Here is a 21413-nt window from a genome sequence, read left to right on the forward strand (position 1 = left end):
AACTTTCCTAAAATTTAATTATCTCTTTGTTCTTGTGCATTTATAATTTTTTTTTTTTTTTTTTTTTTTTTTTGAGACGGAGTTTCCCTCTGTTGCCTGGGCTGGAGTGCAGTGGCGTGGACCTCTGCTCACTGCAATCTCTGCCTCCTGGGTTCAAGCAGTTCTCCTGCCTCAGCCTCCCGAGTAGCTTGGATTACAGGCACCCACCACATGCCCAGGTAATTTTTTGTATTTTTAGTAGAGATGGGGTTTTACTATGTTGGCCAGGTTGGTCTCAAACTCTAGTCCTCCTGATTTGCACACCTCACCTCCCAAAGTGCTGAGATTACAGGCGTGAGAAAACACATGTTCAATCTGCTACATTTTCCATAATAGGCTACCTTTTGAAATAGACTCTGCATCCTTCTATCTCTGCCCTTACTAATAATGCTGCTGTCCACCTGCAGTGCCTGTTCCTGCCTTCCCTTCCTAGCAAAACCCTCCACACCCTTCAAGGCCACTTCAAATGCCACTTCCTCTGTAAAACCTAATTATGGCAATCGTCCCCTAGTTTGGGCAGAGTTAAGAGTTCCTCTGTATTTCCACAGTACTTTATACATTTTTCAGTTACCTCATTTATTATCCCTTATCAGTTAACTGACGATCTGTGTGAGTCCTAGGAGGCAGAAGTCAAGATGATTATATCTGTTGTCTCCCCAGCAAATAAAAAATAGTTAAAAATTTTGAAAACGAATGGATAAAGAAACAGGAAAGTCTTAAAGCTAATGAACACTCAATTTTTTCAAAAATATTATTGATAATATACGTAGTAACAGAACACAAAAATATGTGCTAAATGTACTGAAATAAATTTATATGCAGATGGCCCCCAACTTCTCCCTAAGTGCCTATTTAACATACTTTCTTGAGCACCAAAGAGATAGCTCAAATATAACATATCTAAAAAAAAAAAAAAAAAGCTTTTGAGCCAGGCATGGTGGTTCACGCCTGTAATCCCAGCACTTTGGGAGGCTGAGGCAGGCGGATCACCTGAAGTCGGGAGTTCGAGACCAGCCTGACCAACATGGAGAAACCCCACCTCTACTAAAAATACAAAATCAGTCACGTGTGGTGGAGCATGCCTTTAATCCCAGTTACTGGGAAAGGCTGAGACAGAAGAGTTGCTTGAACCTGGGAGGGAGAGGTGGCCATGAGCTGAGATCACGCCACTGCACTCCAGCCTGGGCAACAAGAGTGAAACTCCATCTCAAAAAAAAAAAAAAAAGGTTTTAATTTTTCCCTCGAAAAGCTGCTTCTTCCCCAGTTTCCCACATCTCAGTGAATGGCAGCTCCATCCTTCCAGGTGCTCAGAGCTAGATTTGTGCGGTCACTCTTGACACTGTCGCCCTCAAGTCTCACATCTAAATGGCTAGCAAGTGCTGGCACTGATTCCTTCCATACACATTCGGAATCTATCTTGTCCACCTCCACTGCTAGTTCAAGTGAATACTGTGATTTTGCATTTAGGTACTGCCCATCTCAGCTTATTCTCCATACAGTGGCCAAAACAGTCTTCTGATTTGGACCTCAAGTACAGAAGCTTGAGTTAACCATACATTAGAACCTTTTGAAATCCTAAGCCAAATCATATTATTCTTCCACACAAAATCCTCCAACAGCTCATCACCTCACCCAAAATATAACTTGAAGCCCTGACCTGGGGCCTGTGAGGATCTACAGGTCCTGGCCCAGCCACTCTGCCACCTCTCTCTCTCCATCACATGGTCCGCTGTGCTTCGACCACACTGACATCCACATCTTCATGGCTTGCTTCCGTCTATTCTTTCAGGTCTCTGCCCAAACACTAGTTTAAGAGAAAGCCCTTCCATGATAACCCTGTTTAAAATAGCAGCCTTTCCCATATTCTCTAGCTCTTTACCTGTTTTTCCTTCATAGCATTTATGGCTACTGACATTATTTATTGTCTTTTCTCGTCACACCAGATACCAAGGATTTTGGTCTGTTTTGTTTTCTGCTATATCCACAGTGCTAGAACAATGTCTGGAACACAGTAGTCACTCCACTCCACAATAATTTGTAAATACCACAAGCAATTTAAGACCATTAAAATATTGCAAAAGTTAATAGTATGAAGTCACTTAAAATGTCACACATTACCATATAAATTGTTTTTGTATATACATTTATATTAATAATTCATAAGAAGATACTTAGTACTTTCTGCAAATAAAGGGTGGCTTAGGAATTTTTGTTTTTTAAGAGCTGTCTAGGCTGGAGTGCAGTGGCGCAATCACAGCTCACTGCAGTTTGGAACTCCTGGGCTCAAGTGGTCCTTCTGTCTCAGCCACCCGAGCACCTGGAACCACAGGTGCACACCACCATACCCTGTTATTTTTTTTTCATATTTAGAAGAGATGAGGTCTTGCTGTGTTTCCCAGGCTGGGCTTGAATTCCTGGGCTCAAGCAATCCTCCGGCCTTGGTTTCCCAAAGTGTTGAGATTACAGGCATGAGCTATGACGCACAGCCAGAAACATTTAACATAAAGTAAAAAATCATTATTTTTGGTGGATGTCCTCTGAAAGTTGGTATATCATCTGTAACTCTGTAGAGCAGGTCAATTTTTGGTGAAGAATATATTTTAAAACTAAAATATCCTGCTAGTTTTATCCAGAAAACCATTCTTCTTAAAACAGCACATTCCATGGGTGTAAATGTTTTTTACACAACTATAGTTAAGGTAGACTATTCATTACATTTGTTTTGAAAATTAAACAGGCCAGAGTTATCTTAGATACCCTCTATGGTGTAGACAATCATTTATTTGGTTCTTAGAGGGACTTTTATAGGCTAAAGAAAAAATCTTGGTCTTCCTTGAAGATACTCTCTTTTTTGGACCTGTGCAGAGGTGCCTAGTTAGTGCAGAAGTTTTCAACTGGCCGCAGTTTTGCCCTCCAGGGGACACTGACAATGTCTAGAGACGTTTCTAGTTTTCATATCTGGGGGTGGGAGGGCTGCTAGCTAATCTATTGGATAGAGGCCAGGGATTTTGCTCAACATTCCATAACCCCCTGGATGGCCTCTTACAGTGTGGAATTTGTACAATCCCAAATGTCAGAGGTGCCAAGGCTGAGAAACTGTTTTGCTTAGCAGACTTCTGGGTTGCTTCACTTTCAAGCAAAGTTATTACTGCTATCTCTCATTTAATCTCTAAAGCTCTGGTTCTCTAATGTGACTAAGATTAAGAATCACACAGGAAACCCTTTACAAAGAAACAGGGAAAAACAGATGCCTGCGTCCACTGCAAATCTAATAAAAATCTTACTAGGCAGGGCTAGAAATTTGTACTTTAAAAAAGTTCTAGGCTGGGCATGGTGGCTTACACGTGCAATCCCAGCACTTTGGGAGGCTGAGGCAGGAGAATCACTTGAACCAGGGAGGCAGAGGTTGCAGTCAGCTGAGGCGGTGCCACTGCACTCCAGCCTGGGCGATAAGAAGAAAACACCATCTTAAAAAAAAAAGTTCTGGAAGTAATTCCCATGTAGCCTATTTCCTGACTGGCATTTGTGAAAACTACTGTGGTGAAGTTAATGAGTCTACCTGTAATCAGCATTAGAAAACAACCTGCCCCTACACTCCTGCCAAAGATCATAGCTGAGCTAACTGCTGTTGAGCTCTTCTAGACAGCCAAGTGGAGAAATATGTCAACGAAGGAGCACGGCGTACACGTAATCCTCGGCCGTCGGAAAACTTGGCTCAGAAAAGACATCTTTTCACTAAATCGTAATGCATTGTTTTGTGTTCACTGTCATTGAAGAACAATGTGTTTTTTCTTTGAGACGGAGTCTTGCTCTGTTGGCCAGGCTAGTCTTGAATGCCTGACCTCAGGTGATCTGCCCACCTTGAACTCCTGAAGTGCTGGAATTACAGGCATGAGCAACTCCGCCTGGCCTTGAAGAACAAATTTTAACATGGTCATTTCCAGCATACTATTTTATTTGCTGTAGGGATGTTATTAAAGAAAGTATCTACTGTACCTTTCAATTATTCTAACTACTGTATCTCTCAATGTCTAAACAGAAGTGAATTAAGAGTTGAAGAGCTACTTATTCTTCCCAATAAATTGCTTTATATTTCCAGATAAAGCAGTAACAATTATACAATTTTCTCTTTCCTTTGCCTGCAAGGCTGTTCAGGGACAAATTTATAGTTTAGTGAGAATACGTGGCATATAAATGTGCTTACTTTGTATTTTTCTTGATTCTGAATTTGTTGTTACTGCTATAATACTTCACATTATTACTGTAAGGTGCATCAATCCACTGTGCAACAAGATAGGAAATAATTATCTTCTACAAAGATAACCTTACAACTGAGTAAGTAACATATTAACATAATGTTTTAAAACTGAAGTAACATTAAAAATTATTTGTGGCCGGGCACAGTGGCTCATGCCTGTAATCCCAGCACTTTGGGAGGCCGAGGTGGATGGAGCATGAGGTCAGGAGTTTGAGACCATCCTGGCCAACACAGTGAAACCCAGTCTCTTCTAAAAATACAAAAATTAACAGGGTATGGTGGCACGCGCCTATAGTCCCAGCTACTCAGGAGGCTGAGACAGGAGAATCGCTTGAGCCCAGGAGGCAGAGGTTGTGGTGAACCACTCCACACTAGCCTGGGCAAAGTGCGAGACTCTGCCTAAAAAAAAAAAAATATTTACTATATTATTAATGTTCTATTCTTATAAACCCTAAAATTATTTTCTCAACCTTAAAAAGTTGTTTACTAAAATGGACAGTTAAAAATGTCTTTCCTATAAAACACCACAGGTTTACAAACATTTAAAATCAACTCAGGCTAAAATCCTTTCTTAAAATTCTATAAAACTCTGAAATATGTGTTTCCTATTAAAGAGAATTCTGTGGTATATTTAAATCCATCAACAATTAGTTCTATAAAAATATGTACTTTTAGAGTCAAATTTTCTGATCCTATAAAAATATGTAAACTATGTACCACAAATTATGGGTCGGCATTTACATATACAATTACTGTAGCAAATGTAATTATATATTAGGACCTAAAATGTGGGAACCTATCACTTCAAAATTACATTATGTAGTATCACTTACATTCGACATTTTCTGGAAATTTTCTGTGCGTGTCTTTGTAAGTGTCTAACGCTTTTTGGTAGTTACCTATAAAAAAACAAGAGAAAAATATAACATATTAGCAAATTATACAAACTAACGGGATTCAGAAAAATATTAATATCTGATATATGGGCTATTTAATGGTTTAATAGTAAGGTTTCTTTTTTTTTTTTTTTGAGACAGAGTCTTACTCTGTCACCCAGGCTGAAGTGCAGTGGTGTGATCTTGGCTCACTGCAAACTCCACCTCCCAGTTTAAGTGATTCTCCTCTCTCAGCCTCCTGAGTAGCTAGGACTACAGATGCATGCCACCACATCCAGCTAATTTTTGTATTTTTAGTAGAGATGAGGTTTGACCATGTTGGCCAGGATTGTCTCCATCTCTCGACCTTGTGATAGGCCCGCCTCGGCCTCCCAAAGTTGTGGGATTACAGGCGTGAGCCACCATGCCTGGTCTTGACAGTTTTTTTTTTTTTTTTTTTTTTTTTTTTGAGACAGAGTTTCATTCAGTTGCCAGGCTGGAGTACAGTGGCATGGTATTGACTCACTGCAACCTCTGTCTCCCAGGTTTAAGTGATTCTCCTGCCTCAGCCTCCCGAGTAGCTGGGACTACAGGCACGTGCCACCACTCCCTGCTAGTTTTTGTATTTTTAGTAGAGATGGGGTTTCACCGTGTTGGTCAGGATGGTCTTGATCTCTTGACCTCGTAATCCGCCTGCCTTGGCCTCCCAAAGTGCTGAGATTACAGGCCTGAGCCACCACAACTGGCCTTCAATTTTTTAAACATTAAAAAGTTATAGAAGCAATTTGTTTTGTAACAAAATAATTTAGCTTCACATAGCAGCAAAGAATAGGAAAAACAAATTTGGGTCAAAGATCTTTCCTAAAATCTCAGCAAATGAGTTATAAATCTCTCTGGACCTCTCTCTACAAGAGGGATGAAAGAGAGAGAGGAAGCATGTGATATAAAGCCAGTTCTCAATGCTACCTCTTGCTTTTAACCTGTACTTCCATAACTGAAGCAGGTTATGTCTTTAAATCATTTAGAATAGTTCATATGTATATATACTTTCTATATGACTGGTGTTGAAATTAATATAGACAATTGATAACTCATGTTGATGTAAATTAAATGTATTTGGCATAGTCATGTTGTATATCCAATAGGAATTACAGATCACCCCTAAAATGACTTGAGGAATATACTGAGTTATGAATTAAAACATTTCTGATGCCATTCTGAAGGTGCTCACAGAGATAAAGAAGGAAACCTCCCCACACACTGGGTGAAAACAAACTGTCAACACTTTCAAAACTTGTGCTTCCTTCTTCCCTTAAATATCCTTTTTTTTTTTTTGAGACAGAGTCTCGCTCTGTCACCCAGGCTGGAGTGCAATGGCACATTCATCCTTGGCTCACTGCAACTTCCAACTCCCTGGTTCAAATGATTCTCCTGCCTCAGCCTCCCAAGTACCTGGAATTACAGGCATGCACCACCACACCTAGCTAATTTTTTTGTATTTTTAGTTAAGACGGGGTTTCACCAAGTTGGCCGGGATGGTCTCGATCTCCTGACTTCATGATCCACCTGCCTTGGCCTCCCAAAGTGCTGGGATTACGGGCATGAGCCACTGCGCCTGGCCAAATACTTTCTTTTCCTGGATCACTTTTATGCTCTACAAGAGGGATTATAAATTTGTTAACATTTATCTCCCAGCTTGATATTTGAGATTTTATGCATATCATTCACCTTCACAGTTATTCTAAAACTAATAGCATCTCCATCCTTCAGGACATGTTTCATCAGCAAGAATGTGATAAAAGCAGCAACAAAAACACAAACCAATATAGCTAGTGATCTTTGTATAAAAAACATAGTTGCAGTTGTCTCAGTGTGAGCTTTTCTCAGGATTCTGAGGTGTCATAAATTTGGCCGAGCACACAAGACATTTTGAATCAAGTGAGTAGAAAATGAAAACATAATGTACACAGCATGCCTATTTTTTTCAGTGGCTAACTTGTGAAAATGATTACATGTTAACTTTGAGAAATAATAAATCTGTTTTTAAGACAGGTATTGGAATACATGTTAATATCTACTTTGGAAGCACTTTTTTGTATGCAGTAACTGTTGTGTTTTTAATGCAATGCTTTGAATATGCACAGTTATAAAAAGTGTTTTAATAAACAGATATGCAACTGGAACATAGTTACATGCATAATTACCTAAAAGAGAGAAGCAAAATATCTATAAAATGAATAAAACTGAAGTATTTACCACTTCTTCTAAAACAACTAGCTACCATCAGCTGCCATTTCACTTGCGTAGGCCTATAAAAGAAATAAATTAGATAAAATTAGAGATAAAAAAATCTGTGATGCTCAGTTTTATAAAGCTACACATCTACTATTTTGCAATTACTTTTTGACCTTTTGTTAGATCACTTTTATTACTGAAAATAGCAGATATATAATTTCTTTCATTATTGCCTGTCGTATTTATATTCGGACATATAAATTTAAGTGTTCCTCAAACTTCATCTAGTTCATACCTTTATTCAGATATTCTAATGAGAACCACTAAACCTGTTTGGTTAAAAATCATTGCATTCTATTTAAAACTTACAGGATCATTATTTTTGCTATAATCTTTTATCATAATACTTAGACTTGCTTGTAAATTTAGTACCTGAGAAATAATTTTTGATCTTGTGTTTGAAGATCAGGCTTCAACTAAAGAGACAATAATAAAATTCTACGAATCCCTTTTTGCCCCTTAAAAAGAAATTCTTTTCTAAAATAAATAACCATAACCAGGATTTCTAAATACTTCTGTTAAAAACATCTCAGGACAGCAAGATACAAAGAAGGACACACCTAGGGAACGATTTATGTATGTTCTTCTCATTTTTTTGAATCTTCCTTCTAAGTAGAAGCCTCGTGGCTTCAAAGAAAACCTCAGTTCCTACTTGATTTGATGGTAAACCTACCAGCTTTGGAATCAGATAGATCCGGCTTTAAATCACAGCCCTGCTACTGGGGCAAGTTACTTAACTTCAAATCCATTGCCTACACGGCCACCCACTGTGATCTAAATAAAATACGTATCTAACCACATTACTTCCCTCCTTAAAACCTGTTACCTCCCTTCCACCTACATGCTAAATCCAAGATTCTAACCCAGTTAATCTACTTTCTAGATCATTTCTGCCTCTCCAGCTCATTTTCCACTGTGTCTTGCTTAACATTTCATGTTACGGCAAATCCATACAGGAGCACCGACTTCCCTGTATTCCCTGCATTTGCTAGACTCCTGGCTTTTGCATATACCACCATGTCTGCTTGGAGGCTCATTCGAACCTTTTTACTCTCTGCTAATGCCACATGGTTAGACTGTTCCATCTATTCTCCTAACATCCTAGAATCACTTAGCATTGCACTTACCATGTGGTATTATTATTTATGTTTCTGAATACATTACCCTCCTTCCTCTATAAAGATAAGTATCATGACTTCTAACACTATCAATCTAGCCCATTTTTGAACTTTATAGTATGTAACTTGAAACAATAGACTAATATAATTATATAGATGTGGTCTCTGTCTTCTCTCAAAATGTCTTACTGTACTTTACTGATGGTAACTGAAACCACGGACAGCAAAACACTGGATAAAGGAGGACTATGGTACCATGTTTTGTTGATCTATTCATTGTTGATGGACACCTGGGTTGTCTCCACCTTTATAAATAATGCTGAGGCTACTTTTGGCTACTGTAAATTGAAAGCTGAGGCTCAAACAGATACTTACACGTGCATACTTACACATGTCTGTGTAAGTATCTGTTTGAGCCTCAGCTTTCAGTTCCTTTGGGTATATACTTATTATACACTGAAAACTATACAATATTGTTGAAAGAAATAAAAAAAGACATAGATGGAGAGACATTTGTGTGCTTGAATTGAAAGACTTAATATTTTTAAGAAAACTGTACTACTCAAAATGATCTATAACTTAAATGCAATCTCTATCAAAATCCCAGTGGTGTTTTTTGCAAACACAGGAAAACTCACCCTAATATTCATATGAATCTTAAGGAACTGTAAATAGCCAAAACAATTTGAAAAAAAACAAAAACAAAACAAACAAACAAAAAAAAACAAAGTTGAAGGACTCATACTTCCTGATTTTAAAATCTGCTTTAATGCTACAATAATCAAAACAGTGTGGTACTGCTGCAAAGGATAGACATATACACCAATAGAATAAAATCTGGAACCCAGAAATCAATCCTCACATACATGGTGAACAGATTTCCAACAGAAGTGCCAGGACCACTGCACGGAACAAGGACAGTCTCTTAGCTCCATGGCTAAATAAAGCCCTAATTATTTTATTCTTTTTGATACCATTGTAAATAGAATTTTTTTCTCTATTTCCTTTTTGGATTGTTCATTACAAATACATAGAAATACAACTAGTTTTTGTGTGTTTATTTTATATCCTTCAACTTTGCTGAATTCATTATACCTAACATTTTTGTGGATTCCTTAGGGATTTCTACATATAAGATCATGTCATCTGTGAATAGGGTTAATTTTCACTTCATCTCTTCCAATGTAGATAGATGCCTTTATTTCTTTTTCTTGCCTACCTGCTCTGGCTAGAACTTCCAGTACCACACTGATTAGAAGTAGTGGAAGTGGGCATCCTTGTTTCTTATTTTAAGAAAGAAAGCTTTTGGCCTTTTACCATTCGGTATCCTGTAAGCTGTGGGTTTCCATATAATACTTTTATCATGTTTCCTACATAGAGTTCACTAATCTACGTGGGCTTCTGGATTCATGTCTTTCCTCAAATTTGGGAAGTACAATCAAACAGAAGTTCTTTCTATTCCTGATTTGAGTATTTTTATCACAAAGGGGTGTTGAATTTTGTCACATGCCTTTTCTGCATTAATTTGAGATGACCATGTGGGTTTTTTCCTTCATTCTATTAATGTGAAGTATTACATTGACTGGTCTTCATATGTTGAACTATCCGTGCATTCTGGGAGTAAATTCCACTTGCAAACAATGTAGTTCTTTTAATATGTGGCTAAGTTTGGTTTGCTAGTATTTTGTTGAGTATTTTTACATTTATATTTATAAAAGATACTGGTCTGTAGTTATCTTGTAGTGCCTTTGTCTGCCTTTAGTATAACGATAATGCTGGCCTCATTGACTGAGTTAGGAAGTGTTTACCTTCTCTTCAATGTTTAGAGAGTGAAAAAAACCGATGTGAATTTTTCTTGAAATGTCTGGCAGAATTCACCAGTGAATCCATGTAGTTCATGGCTTTTCTTTCTTGGAATATTTTTGATTACTGATTGAATTTCCTTACTGGTTATAAGTCTATTCAGATTTTTTATTTCTTCTTGAGTTGGGTTTGGTTGACTGTGTTTCTAGAAATTTGTTCATTTTATCTAAGATTATCTAATTGGTTGAGGTAAAGTTGTTTTCTTATAACTCTTTTTATTTCTATAAAATTGGTAGTGATGCCTACACTTGCATTTCTAATTTTGGTAATTAAATCATCTTCTTTTTTTTTTTTTTTTTTTTTTTTGGTTAGTCCATCTAGCTAGAGATTTGTCAACTTTGTTGAGCTTTTCAATTTTTGGTTTTGTTGATTTTCTCTACAGCTTTTCTATTCTCTATTTATTTATCTCTGCTCTGATCTTTATTATTTCCTTCCTGTTGCTAGCTTTGGGTTTAAAGTACTCTTCTTCTTCTAATTCCTTAAGGTATTTAGTTAAGTTATCAACTTGAGACCTCTCTTCGTCTTTAATGTACTTAAAGATGAAGAAATTTATGTTATAAATTTCCCTTTTAGGGCTGCTTTTACAGCATCTTGTAAGTTTTAGTACATTATGTTTCATTTTCACTTGTCTCAGGTATTTTCTAACTTCCCTGGTGATTTCATATTTGATCCACTAGTTAACAATATGTTCTTAATTCTACATACATGTGAATTTTCCAGTTTTCCTTTTGTTATTAATTTCTAGTTTCATTATATCGTAATAGGGAAAGATACTTTAGATGATTTTAATCTTTTCAATTTACTAATTTGTGGCCTAACCTATGGCTTATCCTGGAGAATGTTCCATGTATACTTAAGAAGAATGTGTAATCTCCTGCTGGATTCAGTGTTTTGTGTATGACTGTTAGGTCTACCTGGTTTATACATTGCTTAAATCTTTATTTTCTTATTTATCTTCTGTGTGAGGTTCACAGAAGATAACACTCATTTTTGAAAGTATTAAGTCTAAAACTAATATTGACGTCTATTTCATCCTTGAATTATATCAATTTTTGCTTCATATATTTTGGGGCTCCTCTGTTGGGCTTCTAAGTAATTCTTGCAGTAATGAACCTTTTACCCATATATAGTATTGTTCTTTGGCTCTTGTAATGTTTTGTGATTGAAGGCCTATTTTGCCTGGCAATTCTATAGCCTCCCAGCTCTCTTTTGGTTACCATTAATATTTGTTTGGAATATCTTTTTCAATCCTTTTGCTTCTAACCTCTTTTGTGTCCTTACATTTAAAGTGCATCCCTTGTAGACAGTATATAAATAGATCTTGATTTTCTTATTCAATCTGCTAATTTTTTCTTTTTCTTTTTTTTTTTTCTTTTAGAAATGAGGTTTCACCTTGTTGGTCAGGCTGGTTTCGAACTCCTGACCTCGGGTTATCTACCTGCCTTGGCCTCCCAAAGTGCTGGAATTACAGGAGTGAGCCACTGCGCCCAGCCCTAATTTTTTCTTTTAATGGGAAAGTTTAACACTTTTTTATTTAATGTGATTATTGATACAGAAGGATTTGCTTCTGCTGTTTTCTGCATGTGTTATATTTTTCCTTCCTCAATTCTTCTATTACCACCCTTTTTTGATATTTTGTTGATTTTTTGTAGTGTACTCTTTTGATTTTTATTTTCTTAATTTTTTATAGTGTACTATTTGTTTTTTTAGTTATTTTCTTAATGATTACCTTGGGTATTAACATCTAAAACTTCTAACAATCTCATTTGAACAATAACAACTTATTTTATTTATTGATTGGCTGACTGAGACAGAGTCTCACTCTGTCACCCAGGCTTGAGTACAGTGGTGCGATCTTGGCTCACTACAACCTCCACCTCAAGCGATTCTCATGCCTCAGCCTCCAGAGTAGTTAGGACTACAGGCACATGCCACCACACCCAGCTAATTTTTGTATTTTCAGTAGAGACAGGGCTTCACCAAGCTGGTCTCGAACTCCTGACCTCAGGTGATCTGCCTGCCTTGGCCTCCCAAAGCGCTGGGATTACAGGCATGAGCCATGGGGCTCAGCCAGATACAGAATTCTTGGCTGACAGTCTGTGTTTTGTTTGTTTGTTTGCTTTTAAATTTCAGGACTTTAAATATATTATTCCATTGCTTTCTGTCCTCCAAGGTTTCTGGTGAGAAATCTACTGATAATCTTACTAAGGGTCCCTGTATGTGATGAGCCACTTTTCTCTAGTTGCTTTCAAGATTCTCTCTTTGTCTTTGGACAGTTTGGATTATAATGTGTCTCATTGTGGATCTTTTGGGGTTTTTCCTACATAGAGTTCACTGACTTGTGTGGGCTTCTGGATTCATGTCTTTCCCCAAATTTGGGAAGTATGTCCATAATTTCCTCAAATAGTCTCTCTCTTCCCTTTTCCTCTCTCTTCCCCTTCTAGAATTCCCATAATGCATATATTGGTCCACTTGGTGTCTTATAATAATAATCACAATAAATATTAAAGAACATTACCTAATGCTGCTTAAGAATAGAATTACATTAAGTGGACCAATCAGAAACTAGGATTTCTTGATATTTTATGACATGATTTATGAATGTAAAGAAAATAAAAACAACAGTTTAGGTTTAAACCAATTGCCAAAAATACCACATTATTAAGGGCCATATACCAAAGTGAGGCATTTCTACAGTAAAAATTTTTAACTTAATTCAACTATACGCCAAGTCAACATGTAAACAATATTTAAAGAATACAGAAACAACTATGTAACATAATAACTAATACTCTCACCTCTCAAAGAGCCTACATTTTTATTGTAGAGGTAGAACTTACAGAACAAATCAAAGCTTAGCATGTAAAAAAGAGAAAATGTGATCACTAAGATATATGGTATAGAAAACAAATGCTCAAAAGAGATGTAATATAATGAATGTATATTGAATAAATTTCTGTCACGGAGAAGGAGTGCAAGTGAAAGTAAGTTTATAGGAAAGCAGGAAGAGAGAAATGTTACGAAGGTTTCTCAAAAAGCCGTCTACATTCTGGGAAACCGGGGCATATAAAATACATAGGGCAAGCCGGGCGCAGTGACTCAAGCCTGTCATCCCAGCACTTTGGGAGGCTGAGGCGGGTGGATCACGAGGTCAAGAGATCGAGACCATCCTGGTCAACATGGTGAAACCCCGTCTCTACTAAAAATACAAAAAATAAGCTGGGCATGGTGGCGCGTGCCTGTAATCCCAGCTACTCAGGAGGCTGAGGCAGGAGAATTGCCTGAACCCAGGAGGCGGAGGTTGCGGTGAGCCGAGATCGCGCCATTGCACTCCAACCTGGGTAACAAGGGCGAAACTCCGTCTCAAAAAAAAAAGAAAAAAAAATACATAGGGCAGTTGAAGAGATCAGAGAGAGAAACAGAAGGGAAAGAAATACTTAAGACCGATGAGCAGTGTTCCTATCACACAGATTTGTGTGGCATCAATTCACCTGGTTACATAATTTACCTCTGAGAGTGCTTCACAGGCTGTGAATAGGAATGGAATCAACGGCTGGAATAACCCAAGAACTGAAATCTTTTGGAATAAATGGGGCAGTAAAGCAAGAAAAAAACAAAACAAAACAAAACAAACAACCGAGAATGTTAGCAAGAAAGGGAAAAGATGTGACCAATTAAGCAGTGTAGTATGGATAAGCTCAGAATTAAAGCCAGAAGGAAGCTGAGACTGCAAGACAAGAGGAAGATCAAGAGCGGAGGTCTCAATACCACCAAAGAAAAATGCACTGGAAAATAGGGAGTATGGAAGTTGGAAAGACAACAGGTTATCTTCTGACAGCTGGATATTGTAACTTAAGATTTTATTGGTGTAGGCCTGGCATGGTGGCTCATGCCTACAGTCCCAGCACTTTTTGGGGCTGAGGATCACTTGAGGTCAGGAGTTCAAGACTAGCCTGGCCAACATGGTGAAACCCTGTCTCTACTAAAAAAAAATGCAAAAATTAGCCAGGCACAGGGGCCACTTGGGAGGCTGAAGCAGAAGAATCGCTTGAACCTGGGAAGTGGAGGTTGAGGTGCGCCGGGATTGTGCCACTGCACTCCAGCCTGGGTGACAAAGCAAGACTCCGTCCTCTGTCTCAAAAAAAAAAAAAAAGCATTTTACTGGTGTAAATGTGTTAATAATAATCACAATCAGATAAGAGTCAGGTGACTGAACTACAGAGAGGGTAAAGATTGGTGGAGTTAGAGAAGTCAAAACTTGTGGGGCTAGAATACTGATGGAATGAAGAGGAAAAATATAAGCTAGACTATGTAAGAGACTGACTGTTAATCAACATCTGACATTTACAAATACGAGTTAAAAATGGGACAGTGGTGACTGAGCCTCAAAGAAGGAAGGGTCTTGCATGAGCTAACAGCTAAGGTTAGAGTAGTATTAAGTGTAACTTAAAAGCTTACAGTGTGTCACTGAAATAGCTTTCATCTTAAAGATGTAATTAAACTAAAACTATCTCCTCATCCTTGGTAATTAATTTTATGATTCTCAAAACAACATTTATGTGAAATAACCTTCATAAAAATGAATTGCCTAATACAAGTTTCAAATAGAAATTATTTAACTCATTAAGCATTTCTTTATTATTCCAGTTATTCTAAGGGACATTTTATCTTAAAATTCAATATGGCCAAATACAAAGCAGAAGATGATGTATTGCAATTATTTTTGAATTATTTTGAATCAGATACGTATAAAACATTCTGATATGAGCTTAAAGACGTTTAAAACACTAATTTAAAAAATAAATATCAATTGTAAATTGAAACCAACAAAACTGTTTTGTATTAAGATTCTTTTAGAAATGAAACTTTGTCCCAGGTCTGAAACAGTAATTTTCTAATTGATAAAGAACTAATAATTGTGTGCTGAGGTATGAATAAGAAAACTACATTAAGAAAAGTACCTTAATGAGGATATTTTAAAAATTCTGTTCAAAGGGAAATATATTTATCACAATAAAGACCAAGTAAAATGGAATAATATATAAGAAAATAGAAATAATTCATGAATGTACATCAACATCTGTTCTTGAATTTACTAGGTCTAACAGATACTAATGCCACAGATTAAAAAAAAATCTCAAGACATGACATTAACTAAACATAAAATCTTAATAATTACTTACTGTATAAGAGAAGCTCTTTCAAAGTACTGAATGGCTTTTTCCCAAAATTGGGTGTCAATGTAATAGGCTCCAAGCCACTCAACGACTTCAATATTACAAGGAAAATACCTATATGACTGGAAAAAAATATGGAATGTAACAATACTTCAATGGCAACATATACTTCTTGAATACTTTACCTATTGAATAAATTTATCCAATGTGAAATTTCTTAATAAAGGAGTATGAGCTGTCCTAAGAACTTTGTAAATTCTGAAACTATATAATATTTAGAAAACCTAAGCTTTGCTTGACACATTTTTCAATTATCTGTAAATATTTTTGATGTAACAATATATGAGTCCAATTAAACACTTAAAAGAATAAAAAAGAGATGCAAATCATGTTTCAAGAGAAAAATTAATTTGTACTTTTTATTATTAATTATTATTTTAAGACAGTCTTGCTCTGTTGCCCAGCCTGGAGTACAGTAAGTGTGATCTCGGCTCACTACAACCTCTGCCTCCTGGGTTCAGGCGATTCTTGTGCCTCAGCCTCCTGAGTAGCTGGAATTAAAAGCATGCCACCACCACACTTGGCTAATTTCTGTATTTTTAGTAGAGATGGGGTTTTGTTATATTGGTCAGGCTGGTCACAAACACCTGGCCTCAAGTTATCTGCCTTCCTTGGCCTCCAAAAGTGCTGGGATTACAGGTATGAGCCACCACGCCTGTCCTTTTATTATTATTTGTAGAGATGGGGTCTTGCTATGTTGCCTAGGCTGGACTTGAACTCTCAGTCTTAAACAATCCTCACTCTGGCCTCCCAAAGTGCTGGGATTATAGACGTGAGCCACCAAGCTCAGCTCCATTTCACTTTTTTATTAAATCAAATAAAAACTAACTTCAGCCTCGGTGTGGTGGCTCACACCTGTAATCCCAGTACTTTGAGAAGCTGAGGTGGGCAGATCACCTAAAGTCAGGAGTTTGAGACTTGCTTGGACAACATGATGAAACCCTGTCTCTACTAAAAATTCAAAAATAAGCTGGGTGTGGTGGCAGGTGCCTATAATCCCAGCTACGAAACTAACTTCATTTTCCAAGAATGCTTTATTTTAAATAAATCATTTTAAAACAGTTAAGATCTTTTAAAATTTTAAAGTCCTGATGCCTCCTTTTTAACAATTTACAAAATGCTAAAACACAGAAATAAAGATTACACACCTACCTCATAGTAATATTGAAATGCTTGTGATTTATCCCCTTCACGATCATATAATTCTCCGAGTTTAGCTAAAACTTGAGGATTGGTTGGAACAACACTGACCACCTGCATTAGCCATTCAATAGCTTGACTGAGATTTTCCATTAATTCATATCTTAGGCAATGTCAGTTAAGGAAAACATATTTTCTAAATTCATTAATAAATAAGAAAACTTAAATACATTTTAGTAACAATATTTCTTAGCCTACAATAATACGCTATTGTATACTGTTTTCTCTGGCTATCTCTGGGGTGGAGACGGAATACAGCAGTACTGTGGAAAAACACTCTTGCTCCCTATGCATAGTCTGCTTTCCCTTTTACTTCATTACTATCTATCCACTACGATCAACTCCCAAATTTCTGGTAGAATTATTCAAAGTATTGTCCAAAAATTGTCCTTAATAAAAACGTTCTCAATGTTGCATCCAGTTATTCTATCTCTCTTTAACATGTTCAGCATATTAAGAGAATTACTTTCATGTATTTTTCCTGTTTTCCCTAATCAGATTATAAACTCAAAGATAGTGATTTCTTTTTTTTTGTAGCTTCCTTTAGTACCTACTAAGTCTTCTGTGTATATTCAAATAATTTATTCATAACAATACTTTTTAATTAATATTTATTTTATACGTATTAGGTATCTCAGTGAAATGAAAATATTCCAATCCAAAGTTTATTGAAAAAGAAGCACTGTTTTCAGTGGTGACAAGTGTGATACTGGATGATCTACTGTTTTTAACGATAAGTGTGATACCACAAGAAAAAAAAATTTTAAAATGTACTCGCACAGTCTCAAATACATCAATTGCTTGACTGGATCCAAGCTGATCATGAACTGGGTAGTAAAAGCTCATGACACTGAACATTTCAGAGAAATTAAACGAATAAAACAGAATGAAAAGACTAACAGGAGTAACTATCATGCTATCTGCTCTAAAACTAATTTTGTTTGTTTGTTTGTTTGAGACAGAGCCTAGTTCTGGGGCCAGGCTGGAGTGCCACGACACTGTCTTGGCTCGTTGCAACCTCTGCCTCCCAGGTTCAAATTATTCTTCTGCCTCAGTCTTGTGAGTAGCTGGGATTACAGGTGCCTACCACCATGCCTGGCTAAGAAGTTTTGTATTTTTAGCAGAGACGGGGTTTCACCATGATGGTCAGGCTGGCCTTGAACTCCTGCCCTCAAATGATCAACCTGCCTCAGCCTCCCAAAGTGCTGAGTGAGATTACAGGCATGAGCCACTGTGCCTGGCCTAAAGCTAAAATTTTAAAATAAAATTCTTTATTGAAAGTACAGCAGATAGTACTTAAAATTATTAATGATACACCTCACAACATATAAAATTTTCTAAACGTATTTGTATAAAATTTAAATCAAGATAATAGTAACTTAAAAATCTACCTGAGATGTTTAACTCTTCCCAATGTTGTGGTCAAAGCTTACTAAAATAAGGAGAGAAATTCGAGTGCTTTTCAAATAGCATGAAAGCCATTAAAAACATCAACAAATTCCTGCTTTTCTAACCAAGAGCAGGGATTATTAAGAAACCTAAGTGTTGTGGAAGAAACTGTCATGAGTGCATTCCCTCAAGTCCAAAACATAATACTGACACACACAGTATACATTCAATAAATGACTATTAAATAAACAGAATGAATGAGTTCATACGAAGAATTACGTAATTTTAGTGGGTAAGAGTCTTTGGAGACCTCATTATGTCTAGAGGCCAGCTAAAAAAATAAGAAAAATTATCCAAACTCAATCAATATTACTAATCAGTATTAAACAATATTTTATTTAGTAAGTTAGTGCTTCAGTGATACCCTACAAGCTTCAGAATACAATGTTCTAAACACCAAGTTGACTTTCAATGAACGGTTTATATGTATCCAAAATGTCATACTTGATAACTTATTTTCGAAATTTAATAAATAATAGCTTTAACCATTAATTCCTCTTTCAATGCAAATGACATTTTAAAACAGCATCATTCAGATGGATATTTTTATCACATGATAATCTGCTAGATCATAGTCACTTACTTCAAATATTATCCTCATCAATTACTTCATTAAACTTACTTAATTATTGATCTTCAATCACCAATTGAGAGAATTAATAACTGTCCCTAAGTTTTTCAGATAAGATACATATTTGCTATCTGGTAAAGAACTTCAGCACTGTTTCGTAGGATTGCGTGAAGTTTCAGGAAACAGTCCAAAGCCTCATCTAGCCGATTCAGTTTCTCATAGGTAAGACCTTAAAAAAAGAAAAAAACACACACCTATAAGCATCATTATTGGTATTCATTTCTTTAATGTAACAGAATCTCAAAATATATGTAAATATTTATCTGGAAGAGAAAATGAAGATGAACTGAGGTTTTTGTTTTTTGAGACAGGGTCTGGAATTGTTGCCCAGGCTGGAGTGTAGTGGTGCAAACATGGCTCATGGCAGCTTCGACCTCCCAGGCTCAGGTGATTCTCCCACCTCAGCCTCTCAAGTAGCTGGGACTACATGCATGTGCTACCACACCCAGCTAATTTTTTGTATTTTTAGTAGAGATGGGGTTTTGCCATGTTGCCCAGCCTGGTCTGAAACTCCTGGCCTCAAGAGGTCCACTTGCCTCAGCCTCTCAAAGTGCTGGGATTACAGGTATGAGCCACCACACACGGCCAACTGAGGACTTTGTTAAAGAACAATGTGGGGGTAGGGGTGGGGATTCTCCACTGGCAGGCACCAAAAGATGCTACAAAGCTTCAGTGACTTTCAAAGTGTGATGGGCGGTAGGAATAGACAGACCAATAGAACAGAATAAATAGTTCAGAAATGCACTCAATTATAGAGTTGAGTTGAAGACATTTAAAATCAGTGGGGAGGCAAATGCCAGTAATAAGCGGTACCAGGACAACTGACTATACCTTAAGTTTTTTTAAAAACGTAGGTTCTTATTTCATAAAAAATAAGCTCAAAATTGTGAAATTCAACAGAAAAAGGTGTAAGAAGAGTATGAAAAGAAAATATAGGCCGGGCGCGGTGGCTCAAGCCTATAATCCCAGCACTTTGGGAGGCCGAGGCAGGTGGATCACGAGGTCAGGAGATGGAGACCATCCTGGTCAACATGGTGAAACCCCGTCTCTACTAAAAATACAAAAAATTAGCTGGGCATGGTGGCGCGTGCCTGTAATCCCAGCTACTCAGGAGGCTGAGGCAGGAGAATTGCCTGAACCCAGGAGGTGGAGGTTGCGGTGAGCCGAGATCGTGCCATTGCGCTCCAGTCTGGGTAACAAGAGCGAAACTCCGTCTCAAAAAAAAAAAAAAAGAAAAGAAAATATAAAAAATGATTTTATAATCGAGGTAAGAAGGGCTTCATAAAGCAAGAAACAAATAAATAAAGCAATAAAAACGATTTTTAAAAAAGACAAATTTGGCCAGGAATGGTGGATCACACCTCTAATCCCAGCACTTTGGGAGGCCAAAGCAGGTGGATCACTTGAGGTCAGCAGTTCGAGACCAGCCTTGCCAGCGTGGTGAACCCTGTCTCTACTAAAAATGCAAAAAAAATTAGATGGGCATAGTGGAGCGCGCCTGTGGTCCCAGCTGCTCAGGAGGCTGAGGCAGGAGAATCACTTGAATCTGAAAGGTGGAGGTTGCAGTGAGCCGAGATCATGCCACTGTACCCTAGGCTAAACGACAGAGCGAGACTCAGTCTTGAAAAAAAAAAAAAAAAGACAAATTTGACTATATCAATAATAAAACAATTCTTTGATAAAAGAAATTAGAAACAAAGTTAAAATCCAAGCAATGGAGAAGGGAGAAATAATTGATACTTACAAATAAATAAAAATATATCTAGGAAGCAAGCGCCTGCATGAAGACCTTTGTGCCTCTGTTCAGTGCTCTCTTCATAGATACCCAAGTGGTCCCTGCCTTCCTTCCTTCAGTGACTGGAAACACAGATTCTCAATGAGGCTCTCCCAGATTCCACCTGAAATGGCTAATTCCTTCCTGCCTCCCCTATTCTTCAAGGTTGGCAGCAGGCCTCCCCTGCTCCTTCAGACAGGAGATCAAAGAATCTTTTCTGGGAGGAAAGATCCAATTGACTTATGCGCAGGTCTCCAACTAAACAGACCAGACCAGACAGATGCCCTACAGCAGAGTGCCAGCCGGTCAGTCTCCCTTATGGACCTAGAGACTCCACTCAGTTTGTAGCCACAAACTCCTGAATACCGGGAGACAGCGCAAAATCATTAGACATCTAAGGAAAGCCCACAACATGAAAAAGAGAATAAAATAAGCAAAGCAAAGAAAGCAAAAAATATCTATGCAGGGAGAAGAAAACTTCAAAAGAAATATTATTAATAATCCAAGAGACCCGGTACCGCATGGATATGTGTTTGCAATATTTTGCAAATTCATGCCCAGGGATGATGATGCCCATTTCAGGCAACCTCTGAAAGGCAGGAAAGAGAATGTGATGGTGGTGAGACTTCATGGCTGGCACTATCTGGCTTATTAATAACAAAATCTGAAGTGAA

At 37.3% G+C, this 21413-nt stretch overlaps 1 protein-coding gene across 5 annotated transcripts in view; it reads right to left on the reverse strand.

Annotated features, from left to right (window-relative positions):
* The window catches only part of IFT88 (intraflagellar transport 88), a 124721-nt gene that overhangs the window by 41352 nt on the left and 61956 nt on the right, over nt 1-21413 (reverse strand). For all 5 annotated transcript variants that reach the window (XM_039473368.2, XM_039473369.2, XM_074387939.1 and 2 more), the window contains 5 exons: nt 19026-19134; nt 16838-16988; nt 15632-15747; nt 7429-7481; nt 5131-5196 (listed from right to left, as the gene is read on the reverse strand). In XM_039473368.2, the coding sequence (XP_039329302.1) occupies nt 5131-5196; nt 7429-7481; nt 15632-15747; nt 16838-16988; nt 19026-19134 (495 nt within the window). The remainder of the gene's footprint in view (nt 1-5130; nt 5197-7428; nt 7482-15631; nt 15748-16837; nt 16989-19025; nt 19135-21413) is intronic.

The sequence above is a fragment of the Saimiri boliviensis genome, chromosome 16 (assembly GCF_048565385.1).
Source record: "Saimiri boliviensis isolate mSaiBol1 chromosome 16, mSaiBol1.pri, whole genome shotgun sequence".
NCBI classification, from domain to species: Eukaryota; Metazoa; Chordata; class Mammalia; order Primates; family Cebidae; genus Saimiri; species Saimiri boliviensis.